This window comes from Parasteatoda tepidariorum, chromosome 3, assembly GCF_982258835.1.
Source record: "Parasteatoda tepidariorum strain Cologne lab strain chromosome 3, Ptep-v5.0, whole genome shotgun sequence".
Taxonomy (NCBI): Eukaryota; Metazoa; Arthropoda; class Arachnida; order Araneae; family Theridiidae; genus Parasteatoda; species Parasteatoda tepidariorum.
The window spans coordinates 61,234,903-61,253,361 of NC_141757.1; the positions used below are offsets into that span (position 1 = coordinate 61,234,903).

Sequence of the window (18,459 nt, forward strand, 5' to 3'; positions counted from 1 at the left end):
CCTTTATTGATAACGACGACCCCTCGGATATAAGCGAAACTGGACCTTAACTTTGAAGGAAAAAAAAAAGAAATTTATCCCAAAATCTGAACTTTGAAAAATATTAACGGAATCGTGACCATGACAGTGAAGATTTCTCCCAACGCACACACTTTTACTGCGGAATTTCAAGGACCCTGACTCTCGCATTTGCGTGTCATTGATAAGTGATTCCCATTTGAATAAAATACGTGACCGGACGCGATGTGAGTCGATTTGAACAATAACGCTTACTACGGAGACGGTATTTGCATTCCGTGCTCCAGTAAAAACGCTTGACAAGGGACGCGCATAGACGTAAAACAATGGGAAATCGCAATTGATCTGAAAGGACATTGATGCGATTCACTTTTAAAATTTTTGGTTCTAATTAACTTTCCACTCATGGTTGGAAAAACAAACGGCGGACGCGGGCAATCACTTGTCACCAAAGTTTCACACGTATTTACATGATTTCTATCACTAATTTAATTTTCCGCTATGTATCAAGAACCAGCCAGACATCCTGAACTCGTTGAATTACTGACCATGTCCTTTGGACCATCAGGTCATGCATCACAGTTCAGTAACAACCAAAGAAAACGGCGTGTCGCATGCATATTCTGAATGGGGCTATTTTTATTATTTTTCATTCAGTTTTTATTTTTAATGAAGTATAAGCTCAAAAGAAAAGGAATTAAGAAGAATTGTGAAAAAGACTTTCGACGTTTGCTTCCTAAGAGGATTACTGGACATTGAAAATGAACAATGACAAAAATAAAGACTATGAATCACAAGATTAAAAAGCGGGATTTTCCTGTTTCGCCTAGAATTTGTATTTAGTCAATTTAGATACTGAAAATGCATACACATATATAATTTTAGCAATATGTTATTACAATCTGTATTTTTGAGTATCCGAAACGGGTAATATTGGTGCAAAAGTTAGAATAGGTGTACAAATGATGTCAGATATTCAACTAGGTGTTATGGTGTCTAGGTGAGATCACCTATAAAATTTTAATGTTCTTTCCATTTGAGAAAATCAAATTATGAAGAGTTTCTTGAAATCAATTATTTCCTATCATAGAATACTTTCCTCTTATAATTACAAATGTTTTTATAAAAAGTATGAATTATTATTTTCATCCAATGCTTTATTTAGTCTGTCTCTTTTTTAATATTTTATTTTCTATTTTTAAAAATTACACTCCCCCTTTCAGGGACATTTGAGGAAATTGCCCCAGGCATCCACATAATTCTGCATGCCACTGTGTGGCTTCAAGGGAAGGGAATTATTCAGTTAATGCGTTTTAAAATATTTGTAATACATATATAAATATCGGGTATAGCAAATAAATTAGAATAGAATGCTAAGTCTCAGTTAGTTACAATAGATGTACTTACTGGTAGATTAACCGTTTGGCTACTAACTACTACTTTGGCCCTTTGCCTACCGACTCATTTGTCTCAACAAATGCTTAAAAATTATTAATGGGATGAAAAGCTCTTAGAAACTCATTGTAATATGTCCCAGTCGTAGAGTCGAACCAAGTATGCGTGTTTCATGTGTCAAATATCCCCTAGATGACGCTAAAGAGTTTCGTGTATGAAATGGCATTGTGATTTTGCGCTGGGACGGATATATCCCACTAAAATTCTTCATTGAGATTGTTATGTCCATTCATATTTTATTCATATTTTCTCAAATGAACATAGGAAAAAGAACAAATATTAGTTGTCCAATGTGTAATGCCGGGTTATGCAAAGATTGCTGCATCATACCATGTAAAAAAAAGTTCATATAATAAATTTTCCGGAATGATAGATGTGCTTGTAGTAAGTCGATCACTACAGATGGGACATATGTATCCCACCATTAAGCACGGCCGGAACATAATGTCCCAGCCTCTAAATTGATAACCGCTTGTCAGAAAAATCCTAAATACTAAATTTGCCTTATTTGTGACCGATTTTGTCCTTTTGAATAATAAACGGGACAAAATTTGCAGTCAAAGGGTTAAACATGATTTTAAGTAGTACTAACCACCTTCAAATTAAGTTTGAGTAGTTATCTTCGTTTCTCTAATCAGTTTCATCAGTTTCTCTAATAATGTAGATTAGTTTTCCTAACTAAAATAAATTTTATAAATATACATTTGATCCAGAAAAACTTTTGTCTCTGAAGATTGTTGTAAAACTGCAGGATACGGAATTAAATATTTAACGTTTAATACCTTAAATCCTACTATATCGATTTGGAAACGTAACGATCGGTGTGGACACAAAAAAAGTAAAAACTTATTTTGGCTTGCTGTTTGTAGTATGATCGTTCTATATTTTTTTTCAAAAGCTAAACGCAGCTTTAGTGGTTCGTCTAGTTATTACCATTATTTAATTATAAAAAGAATTTTGGAATTAATTTTTTTTTTCTTCCAAATTAATAATTTTTAAAAAATATCTAAGAAATGATAAAAAGAATTTTATAGAATTACCAGAAATTGAAACCCGAAAGTATGCATATTTTTAATGTGGCGGAGTATGCAATGTATACGTCGTAACTTGCTTCAAGAACTGTTAGGACTCTTGGCTCAACATTGAAGTATACTTTCTGATATTAAAAAAGGCCTGAATTTTTTTGATACTATGTTCCTTAAGCTACACAAAGCTCAATTAGTACTTTGGCATCAAATTTAATTGATACATTTACGTGATAACTTATTTATTGGAAATCAATAGTTTTCATTTTTCTTTAACTGGGTGTTCTGGTGTATAAATTGGCAGCCTTTTAAATTATCCAGTTTTTAATCCGCTTTCATGAAAGATTGGTCAAGAGAAACGCAATCCTGTTTCGTATGTAAACCAAATGAAGCATCTCACAAGTTAGTGGACCAATTTTTAAAGTGGACTAAGGTGGTTGGAATTTTATTACATAGAAAGACTAAAAAAGTGCAAAACTGTGAAGCAAAAATCATCCTGATATTGAAACCCCCATGAAACGAGAAGGCTGTGCAAATGATTTGGGTCTAAAAGCTACACCATTCATTGTTTTATCAGAAGCAGCAGCAACAAGTGTGATATTGAGAAATTTATTGTTTATAAATTATTCAAAGATCAAGCAATGTTGTGAAATATAGCTCAAAATTTTGACAGTTTCTTATTTACCCAGAGGTATTTTACGTCTAGTATAAGATCTGGAAACTTATGCTCCCAGTGGCTGATTGAAAACAGATATAAATTAAATTGAAAATCCAAAGGAAAAAAAACTATACGTCAGTTATTCATCCAGTATAGAATATATGAGCCTTGAGAACTGTTGTACTATTCAAAACACCTGGCGTTATTAAGATTAGTTAAATGCAGTAATCATAAGGCCATATATATTTTTCTTTCCATATTATATTCAACTTACTCCCTATTTTAAAAATATTTGCATATTATAAATTTACACTTACGGCTGTTTTACACCCTTTGCGCCTCTAATTTTCAATTTCAATTCTTCATAATCACAGGCTACATCAATTTTTCTGTCAGATGTTCGAAGAACGAACGGATGATGCTGAACAACAATGCTGTTTACAAATGTCCCATTACCCTAAAGCAAAAAGAGAAAAAGAATTATATCTTCTCATTGGAATGCATGCATTAATGAGCAATTTACCTAATTGATAATAAAGTACGGTCAAAACACCGTAACATTTACCGTGTTTCTGGGTCTATGAGTACATCAAAACATTGGTAATTTTTGCCGACGTGCTCACGATTTTATAATATGTTCAAAAATTTGGTAAATGTGGTAAAATTTGGTAATTTTATCATGATGTTTTCCTCAGAGCATGACATGAAAACCATTTATTCGGGTAAATTTATTTTTCAGTTTTGCAGTATTTACTAAACATGTGGTAATCACTATAATTTTGAAAACCAGAATTTCCAGTAAATCATAACTATATGACAGGAAAAAACTATGAAATTAATGGTTTAAATACCGTATATTTTGGTTTTATAAACCAAAATTCTCTTTTTTTTTTAAAAAAAAGTCTTTCATTAGAAATGTCATTATTACACCTACGATAATTTTACTAGAATTTTTTTCCGTGCAGCGATGACAAAGTATTTACAAATAACGAACGCATCACATTTTAAACGCCTGAAACAATTTCATTGGTGGGCCACCTCTCTAAATACCAGTTCAAGAAAAAAATAGCAAAAAAAATAATTAAACTACACTCGTATGTATACATCTGAATTTAAATTAATCTTTTTCAAAAGTTAGTAAAATTCTAGAATATATTGTAAGTGCTAGTTTTTTGTGGTTAGAAACAATCTGATGATTTTATTACTGCGTCAAATGCTTTTGCTACATTCTTTTGAATGACTTTTTTTTGGGAAATGAAAAAATATATTTTTTTCATCATCCATAAATGCTCTTGTTACTATATTTTGCAATTATTAATATATTAATTTTTTAATATAATCATATATTTATATATTGAAAATAAGATTTCTTTATGAAAGATTTGTTTCGTATTTTTTGTTAATTTACTTGTTTACCATAAAGCATATATAGTATTCTTTATTCACAAATACTTAAGCAAGTAGTAACGTAATATAATTTTTGAAACTACCGTGTTTTGTACTGATGATTATACTAAAGAAAGATAAGTTCTGATATCTTCATTGAATATAACCTCTACTTAGAAATGAGTTTTTTTTTCATGTGGATAAAATTAATTTTAAACGGCTAAATCATTTCCTTGTATACCATTTTTAATTACCAGACAAAAGTAAATAGTTTGTTCCAAATTTATTTTTCTGCTTGCTACAAAACTAAATATCTAATAATTGTTTCTTTCAAAAATGCTTAAGAAAGTAGCACAAACTTTTTTTAAAACTACTGTCTTGTCCCAAAGATTATTATAAAATTATTATATTTGTATTATGATGTATATTTATTGAAAATAATCTGTGTTGAGGAACCTTTTTTTCTTCACATTTGGACTGACAAACATTTTTACTGTTTATTCACTGCTGTATCTTGTCTTGTTGGTCTCGCTCCTGTCTTTAAAAATGTCTATGCTCTATTCTAGTCATTTTAAGCCAGAAAACGGAGCATAATATCGTAATCTTAAGAATGGAACTAACTTAAACTTTGTACAGAGACCGTAAAACCCTCATAAACCTTCTACAGTTCGATTGAAATAATTCTTAACTCAAGATCCTTCTGTTACTGAAGTCATTTTCAACCAACACTTTTTGCATTTATTTTTGTTATGTTTGAAATTTTTTTTTAAGTTAGGTTTCAAATATTTATAAAAATAATTCTTATTTAGGAATGATTTTTTTTCTGCATTTGAATTCACAAGCAATTTTACGATCTATTCATCTTCTTGTCTACCATAACTAAATTCCTGTTTATTCACAAATACATAAAAGCGTAGCATAAAAAGTGCTTTGAAACTACCATGTCGAATTTTGATGGTTTCTTCCCTGCATTTAAAGATTTAAATGACTACATTGTAAATAATTGCCGCATCTTAACCTTAACCATTTTCGAAGTTTACGGAAGCTATATACTTTATGTGGGATGGCAACACATGAATATCAAGTCTTAAGAGAGAGAAAAAAGGTTCCAATCATTAATACCTTAAACACTAAATAGGGAAACCACCCCTATGATTTATGAACGTTTCCAGACAGTCTAGTGTCTTTAAATAAACCTCTGATCTTGACGTAATATCTTTATGAATAACAAATAGGTCGAAGATCGAAGGGAAAAAGAACATTCCTTAGCCTAACCCATGATTATAAGAAACAGTGATTGGAGAGAAAAGATAAAAGACGTTTTTCGAATACCATTAATAATTGATATTCGAACGTGGGAGAAGTACAAATTACAGTAAATGGTTAAACTATTTGAAATAATTTTAACGAAAAGTTTGATGGTTCGCATGTTAATGGCCCATGATAATGGCCACTTTCCTTAATGTTAAAGTTTGGATAACGATTTGCATCCCTATTTTCTCAACGAACATTTTATTTTTATGAAGGACTTTCCATTTAATAAAATTTTATTTCTTAAATTTATCAAATTATTTTTCTATTATTAAGATTTAAAAATAAAATGGAAGTAAAAGACGCATTTTTATATTGGTCATTAATGACTACCAAAACTTGTTATAAATATCTATTGTCAATAATTATTTATTATTCTAGACAATATCATTTCTCTTTAAAACTGTATTGTAAAATTTACAAATACATTCTAAGGATGCAAAAGTATTTATGATTCTAAAAAAAAAATTGTTACACTTTTTTTTAATTAAAAAAAAAATTATGTCTCGTAATAATTATTCGAACAGTTGTTCCATAATTTCGTCCAATATGTTTTTTTGTGCACTCTCAGAAACAAAACTCTCACATTTGATAATTCAGAAATCCTTGCAATCCTTGAGCTGTATTTCATTAATTTTGAAAATAACTTCGTCACAAAATCACGTGTTTTGTGACGAAACGCGGACTCTCAAATAAAGGACGAAAATCTTTCCTCAATTACGGAACCTCATTGTAGTGCATTGTAAGAGTTTGTCAACTAGAATGAAGATTAGGCGATCGGAAATAAAGTGACAATAAACCTGACCTGGCTGTATGGTAGTGGTAGTCTGGGTGTTGGCCTCGTACCAAGAAGATTCTGTGTTCGAATCCCACTTTGGGCAGGGTATGTAATTTATCAATCCGTTCTATCAGTCTTTCTTGTGTTTTGTGAGCGGTACTATATGGTGCCCACGATGAAGTTATTCTTAGAAATACATTAGGCGCTAGGGTGTTTTAATTTATTTCTTGAAAAAAATAGAATTACGAAATATTTACTTATTTTTTGACGAAATTCATTTCCCCGAAGAGGTGACGATTGCTATTTCGTCACTTTGGCATAATTTTTGCTCGGAGCATATACCAGGAAACGGCTTCGTGAAATTTGAGTATCCATTTTTTGCGGTCTGCTGTCAAATAATAATATAACGGTTTTATCTATGGGGCCATTGAATTTTTCCGAAATGCATATTTTGGTTAAGCATATGCATTTGAATCTCGATTTAACGAATTCATTGGGGACGAAAACTTTATTCTTAAATTTCGGGTTATTAGTAAATTTGAGATAAAAAATAAATAAATAATTTATGCTCTTATTTCATGAAACAGTGTAAAAATTCATCTACAGAGAATTTACCATAAATAGAAATTGTACAATTTTAATCTAGAAGCTTTGTTTGTCTGTAGTCGTTAAACAAACACAAGCCTAAATCTAAAAATATACCCTACTTTACTTATAAAATATGTGAAAATAACTTTGATCATGCCTTATTTTTAAATACAGTAAATGACACTGTTCCTGGAATCATCCTAGAGCTGGTATGTATGTAGAGCGAGCCTCGTCGGCCGATTTTTGTTCCCATAATAAAACTATGTCTGGTTCCTTAAAAATGACGCTTTTTAACATTATGGATATAGGGATTTATTTATGTGAAGTGACTCCCTTCATTGAGTTAAAAGCCAAGCAAAATAAAAAAAGCTAAATATTCAGCTCTGTGAGGCAAAGCTATAGTTATAAACTATCTATACCATTTTGCCATAAAGTCTTGCCTGGGGTTCCAATTTGAAAGCTATTAACATATAATTTTAAAAATTGAACTGCTCGTGCCTAAATAAAAATTAGTAAAATCATCCTCAATGTTTGCCTGTGCCTAGATACAGGTATTCTAAACTTGACCTAACAGTCATGGATAACTGTTACAAAACTTACAACAGTTATCAAAATAGCGTATTATTCGCAAGAAAGCATGATTTCAATGACGTCAGAGTCTCAAGAAACAAATCAGTGTAAACTCTAAGACTCCGATAAGTTATTGAACCGTGACAATTAAGCATAAAATATATTTAAAAAATAATTTTCCTTGCCTCAAATTTAATCATTATCAAGTAAGAACAGTTATTAAAATGATTGAATCACGAAAAAAAAAGGTGATTGGTCGCCATGTCAGAATTGGTTGAGGCGAGCTTCTTATGTAAATATCGTTCAATTGATACAGACCGGCCAACTGCTTTCATAATAACATGTTCTTAAAAGGATGATTGACAAGTTAAGGGTCAGAGCACCGTGATCTGATCAGTAGAAATCGGTGCGAACTAATAATTTACTGTTGAGAAAATCGTATCGGTTTCCCGTATCGAGACAGTTCTGAAGAAGAAAAAAAATGTTTAAACGACAAAAAATTGAAGATATGCTATTATACTTAAATCTGCGGCAGATAATTGAATTTTAGTGTCATTAGTTTAACTATATTGCTAGTTAGGGAATGTGATAGTTAAGGAATCTGATAGTTAAGGTTATGAAACTGTCATTGTCACAAGTTTGGACTCTTGACAATGACTATAAAGCCTTGGAGCCATCTATGCCTTCTATAACGTATTTACACTTGCGTGAAAGAAAAATTAAAAATAAGTAATGAAAATGTTAGGTAAGAACTTTTTTTCTTTAGATTAATTTTTATGCGTTACAGATGCTTACACTCATATAAAAAAATTTTTGTTAGATTTAAAATATTCCTTTAAGGATTTTATTAAGATTTTTTTTAAAATTTATTATTTTGTTTTCTCTATAGTTAAAGTGAAAAAAATATTTCAATTGTCTTTAGACTCCTATTTTAAGACAAAAATTGTGAAATTGATATGAATCTAATTATTTGCTTACTTTTAACTATACGTACATAAAATATAATATATGAAATTGAAATTTTCAAAATATATTTGTTGAATTCATGAAATTTTCAAATCATCTGAATTTTACATCTTAACTCTTTTGTTTAAATGTAACATTACTCATTAGGGTTTAGTTTATCCATGTATTATATTATTCGGTTTATTTTGTCCAAATAATAATAGTTGAATTACATGAATTTTCAATCTGTCTGAATTTTATATTTAAGTCTTTTTTTGTATTATTGCACAACAGGGTTTATTTCCTTTATAAATGTATAGAAAAAGGCAAAAAAAAAGAGTACACCCGGAATAACTTTCAATCCAATGATCAGATTTTCACGTACACGATGTTAATGATTCGCGTACCTCACAATGACTATGATAATTAATTAGTGCAGATGATACTTTGAGTTGCGAAATCGCACATAAAGACGTACTTTATTTGAATAAACATTCTTTTGAGGAATTTTGATTCTTGACCCTCAAAATATAGGGGTTCTCCGCATTCTCGATAATATGGTCCCAATAATATGGCTTGATCAGGAAAAGTTTTTGCCCATTAATGTTAATTTCACTTTTTGTCTATCTCGGTATGTCTAGAGAAATTTTTTAATGTATTGAAATCTGAAACTTCATAAAAGCACATTTTATCAATACGTTAATCGTAATGAAATTGAGAAAAAGATGAATTTGAAAAATAATCAAATACACTTGTAAAAAAAATGGAACTTAGGAATACCAAATATGCGACATAATAAACAGCCAAATGAAAATAAGCAATTTTACTGTTGAAATTATCTAACGATAACCTTATATCATATCGCATTGGAAGACGATTTTATTTTCAAAATTTGCATTTTTAAAAATTTCGACATAAATGCTAAATTTAATGTTAAAATTATGGCAACATCTAAGTTCTCTTTTATTTTTTATTTGTTCACTTTTTGTTACTTTTGAAATCAGATAAAAAAATTTCGATAAAGATAATTTTTTCAACAACAACAGCTAAACAATTATTATTAAAAAATATTTTTGAAAAAACACTTAAAATTGCAATCAATTTCAAACAAATAGGCATTTCAAAAAAAAAAAAAAAAAAAAAAGAAAGAAAGAAAACCTCTGGTTAAAGTTTAAATGTAAAATGATCCTTTAGCACGTCAAATTTCAAATCTGTGGTTGCATTTCAGTGGAGAGTAAATCTACCGCATGGTTTTTTCTTACTGCAAGTTTAACAGTTAATAATTGTCGAACTACTAATCGAATCGCATTTTTTTTATCTCATCAAACTCCTTTTACATCTACACACCTTTAGAATTTCCCAAAATTCCAAATCTGACGGATTTTTAACAGCAAAGCAAAATGTAACGTAAAGTAAAAATAATTGAAAAAAACTCGCAATAACCTTCAAATAAATTAAAATTTCAGAAAAGAAAACTCTGAGTTAAATTTAGAACCAAATATGGTCCTTTTAGCACTCCAAATTTTAACTTCGTAGGTGCATTCCTGCAGCCTGTAGAGTGGCCCGTATGGTATTTTTTCAATTTTAACAATTAAAGATTTTTGAACTATTTATTTTATTATTGAATGATAATTTATTCTGTCTAAATTTCTGTGCACTTTTCCACACACCTTAGTAATTTCAATTTTCTTTTAGCAATAAAACGAAATGCAATGTTAAGGTGAACATTTAAAACATCGTCAGTGGCCCTCACGATTTTTCAAATAAAGAGAAAAATTAGGCTTAATTAAAAAAAATTGCTCGGTCCCGTGCGTACGTTAGAGTATGCCCTCGAAGCGTGTGAGCTTGTGGAAGCGCCTATTTTTTTTGTTTTTTTTTGTCGTAACGAATCTTATACGAATTTTTAAATGAAATTAGGCTTAATGAAAAAATCGCCCAATCTCGAGCGTACTTAAATTCTCGGAGCGTGTTGGTCAGAAGAAGCGCTTCTTTCTCCTTTTGCCTGTCCTGAGAAATGCACCAATTTGATCAGAATAAAACCTTGACACAAGAGACATTTACAAAACGGAAAGGCGCTGTATACTTACCAAATTCTTTGTTCCACATTGGCGTCCATGCAGGGACATGGCTAGAGTGACGTGTCCATCATCCGAGACGGACACCGAATAGCAGTCATAAGGATGTCCTACAGCGTACACTCGTCCTCGAAAAGGAGTTGAAACTCTTACTATCGCGCTCATCGAGCTTGGACCACACTTTATATCCACTGCAGAAGTAGGAGAGATAAAAGAGTTAATAACTAAATTAAAATTAAGTAAATACAGATAAATAAATAAGCAACCAACTGTATAATATTTTAGTTTTAATTAAAAATTTTAATTAGTGTTTGCCAATTTTAAATGAAGAACAAAAAAGCAAACATTTGAAAGTAAACAAAAAAAACAGGCAGACTAGAACTTGCGCATAGAATCAATGTATTTAAGGAAATTATTTGTGCTTATTTAACCTTACTGGAAAAAGATATCTTGTTTTGCATTCACTAGTAAAACAAAGATATGACGTACGAGGTAGCCGGCCGCATTGCATTAAATAAATAGTGTTTAAGACTATGTTAAAGATTGAATGAAAACACAAATTAGCAGCAAATTTGATTTCATACAAATTAGAAACTATGTATTTGAAATAAGAAACCACTTCTTAAATTTGTTGGTTTCCGTTTACCAAATACTTAATATCTAATCACAATCTTTAATTATATTGATTTTAGCCAACTTACTTCAGTTTCATTTTGATGTTTTTGATTGTAATCAAGTTTCTTCAAATTTTACCTCGTGTTTGGATTTGAACTGAGTTACGTAAATTTTAACCTAGTGCTTTAATTTTAACTACGATATATGAACTTTTAATCTAGTTTTAGGAGCGGTATAGCCAAATCATGGCTCTTGCGCCAAAAATTTACAACACTCACTCACACTCATCCAATCACAATCGATGAAGAAAAATACTTCAGGATAAAACAAAAATAAAAACAAACCTGTTAATTTGTAGTTTTTGAGCTACTGCTCTCTTCAATGTTTAAGGGATTATTTTCTCCCTTACATTTAGCTTCATCGCATATTTAACTTTTTAAAATTTGGTGATACATAAATAATTAATTTTTAACAATTAACAGTATAATCTTATTAATTTAAAACTCATTAAAGTTCAGATTACTTTGCAAAATATATTTCATTTTAAACATGTAACGAGGAGAAAAAATCTGGAGGCATATTCACTCTCCTTAAGATACTTTTTTTTATGCCAATTTTTTATTCAAAACCATTTTGAACATAGGTAATAACTATAATAACTTCTAATATATTATATAATATATTTTAATAAAAAAGATATTTTAATATATATTTTTTTTACAATAATAACTTTTAATAAATCTTTCGTGAATTATATCTTTTTGCTATTATAAACCACCTACTTTCCAACAAAACGGAGCATTCTTGCAGTTTCACGACTCCAATAACTGTGCTTGATGTTAAATTACTTAAAGAATTAACTCTTTCCCTACATCACTTTTTTGCGTAAAGGTGGTTGCCACCATTTTTGGTGCTAGGATGCAATGAGTAATTTTAGAATATGGATAAATGATATTAAAGCGTGTGTACCATCAACACAAGATTCTTTTTCGAAGTAGGTGCCACCAATTGAGTTTTCCACATCCGCTCTCGTTACTTTGTAGAGAGGATCAAGAGGTCCCATCTCCGAGGATGAATCTTCAGGACTCAGAAGACAGGTGTCAGGATCTCTATCGTACTGATACGATCTACAGGGAAAGGGAGAAGCATGAAGACATGCCAGCTCACATTCCGATTTTGATGTGATATTGTTGACAACTTGAACATGACGATGTCGCCACTGGATCGCTCGTGACTGCCGACTTTTAAAAAGACATCCTTGGGGTTCTGGAAATATAAAGTAATGATTGAAATTAATGCAAAATCGTGAACAAAGCATTTTTTTCAAGACATATTAAAATACGAAAAAATAAACATTAAAAGGTTCAAACTTTACAAATCAACCGATTCGCGATATAATGCTTAGCTTTATGCTATGATAGGGCCACCTTAGTATAGAAAGTTTAGTTGGATTACCTTAGAACATAATTGAGTGCCTGTCTATTTTTCCAATTGATTAGTTTAGTTTAATTTTATAATTTTTTTTCCATCTACTTCTTCGGATATTTAATTCATAGATTTGTAGTTTTTCATTTTGGCATATAAATTAATTTAATGCTCGGACCTGATACGTTAGACCCTCATCTGAAAGATCGAGTTTCCTTCAGACGAATACATGTACTTCTACTGCGATTTTCGGGATCTTAATGTATAATCTTTATCTGACTTTCTTCATCTTTTGGTTTCTCTCTTATCACTCTTTCATGGGCAGTCAGTGGTATGGCTATTTGTGGTATTTTACCACCAGCAGAAACTGCTCTCGCACTGATGGCATGGTAATACCAATGTTTGTCAGTGCCTCATTTTGGCAGGCGGGGATCTAGTTCCCACACTAGCAACATCTTCATTCGGAGCTCCAAAAAATCGCTAATAAAAGCGTTAAATATCTATTTGTTCTACCCAATTCTTAATAAAAGCAGCATGTAGCACCCCAAGGCATCCCTGGTGAGTCTTTTCCGGCCTCTGGGTGGCTTTTTTTTCCGTTTTCAAGTTTTGGATTTCCGATGTTCCATTGATTTAGGCTTAGAGTGTCAGATCGCCATTTTAACATGTCATCCACTGCAAGTGGTAATCATTGCTATCTTTGGCTTAAATTTTCATTAACTTATCGACTCTTTTTCAAATTTAAAGCATTTCATTTCAATCCTCCATGCGATTCTCTATTTAAATATATTAACTTTTTATTTTCCGGTGGTCTGGTAATCTAATTTTCAGTATCTTTAAATTTTTTGACGCTCCCAGGTATAGGCTATCGCTATGTTAAAATTAGTATTTTGTGAACTCTGACTTTGGACACTCAAATTTTTATCTTAACGTTTTTATTTCTATCTAAATTTTTTATATGTTGTTCCCCCAAATGTTTTCAATTGTTCGTCATCCTGTTTTTAATTTTTCACCCATCCTTTGACTTTATATTAAATTTCAAAGAGACATCACTTTCCCATGTTAATGGTGTTCTATTCCCCATAACAAAATGTAAACAATCTCTATGATCGCAATCACAGTTAAGTGCTTTAAATCACGCCATATCCATAATTCTTTAATCAATTAAATTTATAATCGACATTATTCATTTTAATAGCTTTTCCTATTCCATGCTGTTTTTAAGTTAATACCAGAGTCATTGTTTACAAACCTTTATTATATTGATTCTATCATACATTTGCTGTCTTAGTTCATTTTTATTTCTTTTTACATAGATTAGGGCCATTTTTTTTTTATCTCCAAGTGTTGTTTTTTTAATTATGTATCATTATATTATTGTCAATATTGTCTCCGAGTGCTTTATTTTGATTTTTCTTTGCATTTTTACAATGTTTTTTTTTCTCAAATAACAAAGCTCCAGTTAGATTTACATACTCATATAAAGCTTAAGGCCATCTAGCAATATTTTGCATCAGCATACCGGAAGATTTTGGATACTAACAACCAATGGAATACCCAGGTCAACTCATCAACAGTAGTACTTATTAATACTTCGGTTTGTTTACTCTCACCATTTTTAAGCACTTAGAAATTGTTTGTTAACATAGCGATGGCCTATCCTCTCTCTATTAGTACATTTATTGATATAACTTTTCCCGGCCTAGTACCAGTTGTTATCTACTGTTGCATCTTATCTATTTAGCACTAATTTTGATATATAGTTAACTGTCTTAAACTATCATATTTGTTTCTAGTTAAATTTTCCTTAGGCAACTTTTAGTAATTGTATGCCATAGCCAGTGTATCCATTAATGACTGATCATTCTGCTTCAACCAATTAAGTTTCCTCACTCTGCCTAGCGCCGCCTTCATTGTTTCCTGCATTCTATCAGGTTTTCAGCACATCTAATACGCATTTATCCTCCCACGCCTCTTTTCTCTGGCGGTGACATACCTTATCAATGGAGCATCGGTTCTCAATTAACTTCTACTCTGGGCTTTCACAGAGGCCAGGCTTTGACTCACCATTGCCACTCTTTTTAATTTGTATTTTTACATTAACTAACGTTTTTAAAGCCCTCTATTTACCCTTTCTGCTTACATATTGACTACCTTCATTCATGGCTAATTCACAAGTTACAGACAATTTTCAAAATCCTGCAAGATCAACAAGATCCCAACGCACAGTTACACAAAACTTTCAAAGAGTTGACTATAATATCTCACTCACTGAAACTCCTTCCAGATCAAAAAATTCTCATCGAAAAGATAATAAAACCACACAATGTCCTGATACTAATACATCACCCTCAGTAATCGTTGATCTCACTTCTGTCTATGAACATACTTCTCCGGTAACCAACGACTGCATCCTCAGTGATACTCCAACTTCTACCTACAAAAATACCTCCATCATGTCACAGACTAAAACGGATATAGAACGCCTTCTACAAATAATAGAGAAAAACATCAACTACAGCAATCATAAGAAAATATTCCTTCCGCAAGAACCACGATCTGCTTGTATCAACGCAATTCAACATATAAGGAAGATAACTTCGGAACAAGAAACTCATGACTTGATAAACTCTAGAAACTTCCAAACATCTTTGGACAAGAAAATTGACGACATACGAATAAAACTTGATGACTTTTCATTAAATGTTCACTCCTCAAACCCACTAAATCAAATTGAAGAGAATCTAAGGACCATCAACGCAAGACTCGAAAAATTAGAAAATACCACCTCTATCAATGTTGATGTTCCACGAGTAACAATACCACCAAAACCAGTAATAGTAAAACCACAAGAAGACTGCTCCACAACTGATATTGTGGAAAGGCTGATTCAGGAAGAACCTAAACTGCCCGTGAAAAAAGTCTATAGAAGCACCAAAATGCTAGAACTAAAGTTTCATAACAATCAACATAAAGAAACGGTCCTCTCAACCTTACAAAAGACAGGCATCCAATATCACGACAAAGATGTAAAGTTGTTCTCTCTAATTCTTCTTAACACACCTGTCACATTCACAGAAACTGAGATTATTGACTTGATAAAAATCAATGGCAATTTCGACCCTGCCTATGACATCATCAAACTGACCAAAGAAATCCCACATAAAAGAGATAATTCTAAGAGACACATCATCATAAGAGTCAACAGAAAACTCTCCATCAAGCTTTTGAATCTTAATTATTTCCACGCTGGTCTACAACGTTGCACAATTAAAAAAAGACTGGTTTTATTAAGGTGCAGAAAGTGCCAGACAATAGGTCATCACCAAAACACATGTACTGAGTCATACTGTTGTTGTGAGAAGTGCGGATACAAGGGTCATAGTATCAAAAATTGCACAGAAAAAGAAGAATTCTGCATAAACTGTCACTCATCCAACCAAGACTCCAATTTAAATCTGGACTGTAATCACAGAGCCTCCTCACCTTCCTGCCCAACTTACTTGCACGAACTAAAAGAGTTACGTCAATCCAATCAAGTCTATAAGCATCCCTACTAAAAAGACATATATATATTTACTTATTAAGATTTCTCTATATCTAGTAATACTTTCATCTCTATTAGTTTTTTTTTAACGCTATATTTTTTTTCTCTTTCTTTCTTATTAATTTATTTTATTCATTTCTTTTTAATAATTTCCCCTTTCACATGTATATATTTTTTTGTCTTATTTCTTCTTAAATCCCACACTTTCAGTAAAAAAAAAATTCTTTTTTTAAATATCATGTTATATAGGCTGGAGTGGAGCTGGATTAATGGCCAAGTCCTGGGCTATATGGTTAAGGTTTTTTTTTATAACCTAGGTACATGCCCAGGGCTTGGAGGAAAGAAAAAAAAAAGTGCCTCATTTTCCATTATAGTCTGTTTTTGGTCTTTTCTGGATATTTTTCTATTGTGTGGTGTTTAAAAACTACTTGGGTTATTCCGGATATCCTGTTATTGATACTAGCTGGATTATTTTTGCTTTCATGTTATTGATCAAATTCACGTCAGGTAATTTATTTTTAATTATATTATTTTCAAATATTTTTATATTTTTTCAGTTGAAACATTTGCAGCATGGCGTTGTTGTGACTTGGAATTTATATATATATATATATATATATATATATATATATATATATATTAAGTAAGTAAAATTACTCTTAAGATTTTTGAAATAATATAAAATTTATAAAATCAAATATATAATATATAATAATTTTATTTTTTTCTAATAGAATTATTATAAAAACTCGATTCAAAATACCTGGAGTGATAGCTTTCATAATTGCACCACTGTAGTGTATTTCAAGAAGTAATTTTAAGTCTCCCACTAATTTCTCTAACTCGTATGATATACAGAATGTATTATTGTATCCAGGTACCAATAATATTTCTTTATTTAGTTTTGAATATTGCGAATAGTGTACTTTTAATGAAAAGCGTAAAAATTAACAATGATTACGCTGGATAGCAAACTCGCTTTAGTGTCAAAAATATTTTGCAAATTGCAGAAATAATTGACCTTGTAAGGAAAAAAAGAAAAAAAAGTAAGTGTTGCAATTCGTTAGTTTTTTTTTGTCAGAAGCAAGCTTAGGCTAGGGAGATGTGATTTGGTTTTCTTTTTTTTTTTTTTTTTATCTTTTGAAGAAAAATTAGCATGTGGTAAAGGCATAAGGTTGAATCATAAAGAAAGGAGTAGCGATTTGCTTATTTTTCTAGAATCAGAATGATGCATAAGACGTGATTTGATTTTCTTGTTTTTTCTAAGAATGAAGCACCTAGTGGTTGTTTTTGCGTATATTTTCTGACGACACTGTAAAATATTGATACTCAAATATCATGAAGCTTTCTTCATTTTTGACGAATCCGTTTCCGGGTAAATGCTTCAAACAAAAATTTCGTCAAAATGACGAAATAACTTTCATCGCTTCTTCGAGGAAGCAAATTTCGTCAAAATTAAAGAAATATTTCGTCATTCTATCTCCCTTCCTCCAAAAAAACATCAAAAAACCTAATGTATCTACATTTTCTAAAATCTCTTTATCTTGGATACTGTATAGGTAGAACAACAAACTGTATAGGTAGAATTAAACCAAAGCTTGAAGCGTGGTTCGAACACCGGATCTTTTTGGTAGGAGGCCAACTTCTTGACCACTATATATAGGGTTAGCTTAATTTGTCACTTTATTTCGATTGTCTAGTCTTATTATAGTTTCGTTATTCTAATTAACAGTTTCGCACAATGCACTACGATGAGGTTTCGAATTAAGGAAACATTTTCATCATACATTTGAGAACTCGCGTTTCTTCACCAATCACGTCATTTCGTGATGAAAAGATTCTCAAAATTAACAAATTACTTCTCAAGGATTACTGTATCATCAGATGTGAGATTTTCGTTTGTGAGTGTGAAGGAAAAGGGGTTTCAAAATTAATAAAAATATACCTTTTCCATATTTGAACTGCTTTTCCGAAAACATATATTAAATTACATTTAGGATTATCTTTCATTTTTTTTAATTAGATTGGAATTAATTTATTTTAGATTATGATAGATAGCCCTATTC

General features: G+C 31.0%; 1 protein-coding gene and 1 long non-coding RNA gene across 2 annotated transcripts in view; one reads left to right on the plus strand and one right to left on the minus strand.

Moving 5' to 3' along the window:
• The window catches only part of LOC122269752 (uncharacterized), an 85,936-nt gene that overhangs the window by 67,230 nt on the left and 247 nt on the right, over nt 1-18,459 (plus strand). The gene's annotated exons all lie outside the window — the stretch shown is intronic.
• LOC107452034 (uncharacterized) overlaps nt 1-18,459 on the minus strand; it is a 142,717-nt gene that overhangs the window by 35,507 nt on the left and 88,751 nt on the right. The window contains exons 5-7 of the mRNA XM_043044315.3: nt 12,394-12,690; nt 10,822-11,000; nt 3,474-3,613 (exon numbers count right to left, since the gene is read on the minus strand). Coding sequence (XP_042900249.2) covers nt 3,474-3,613; nt 10,822-11,000; nt 12,394-12,690 — 616 coding nt within the window. The remainder of the gene's footprint in view (nt 1-3,473; nt 3,614-10,821; nt 11,001-12,393; nt 12,691-18,459) is intronic.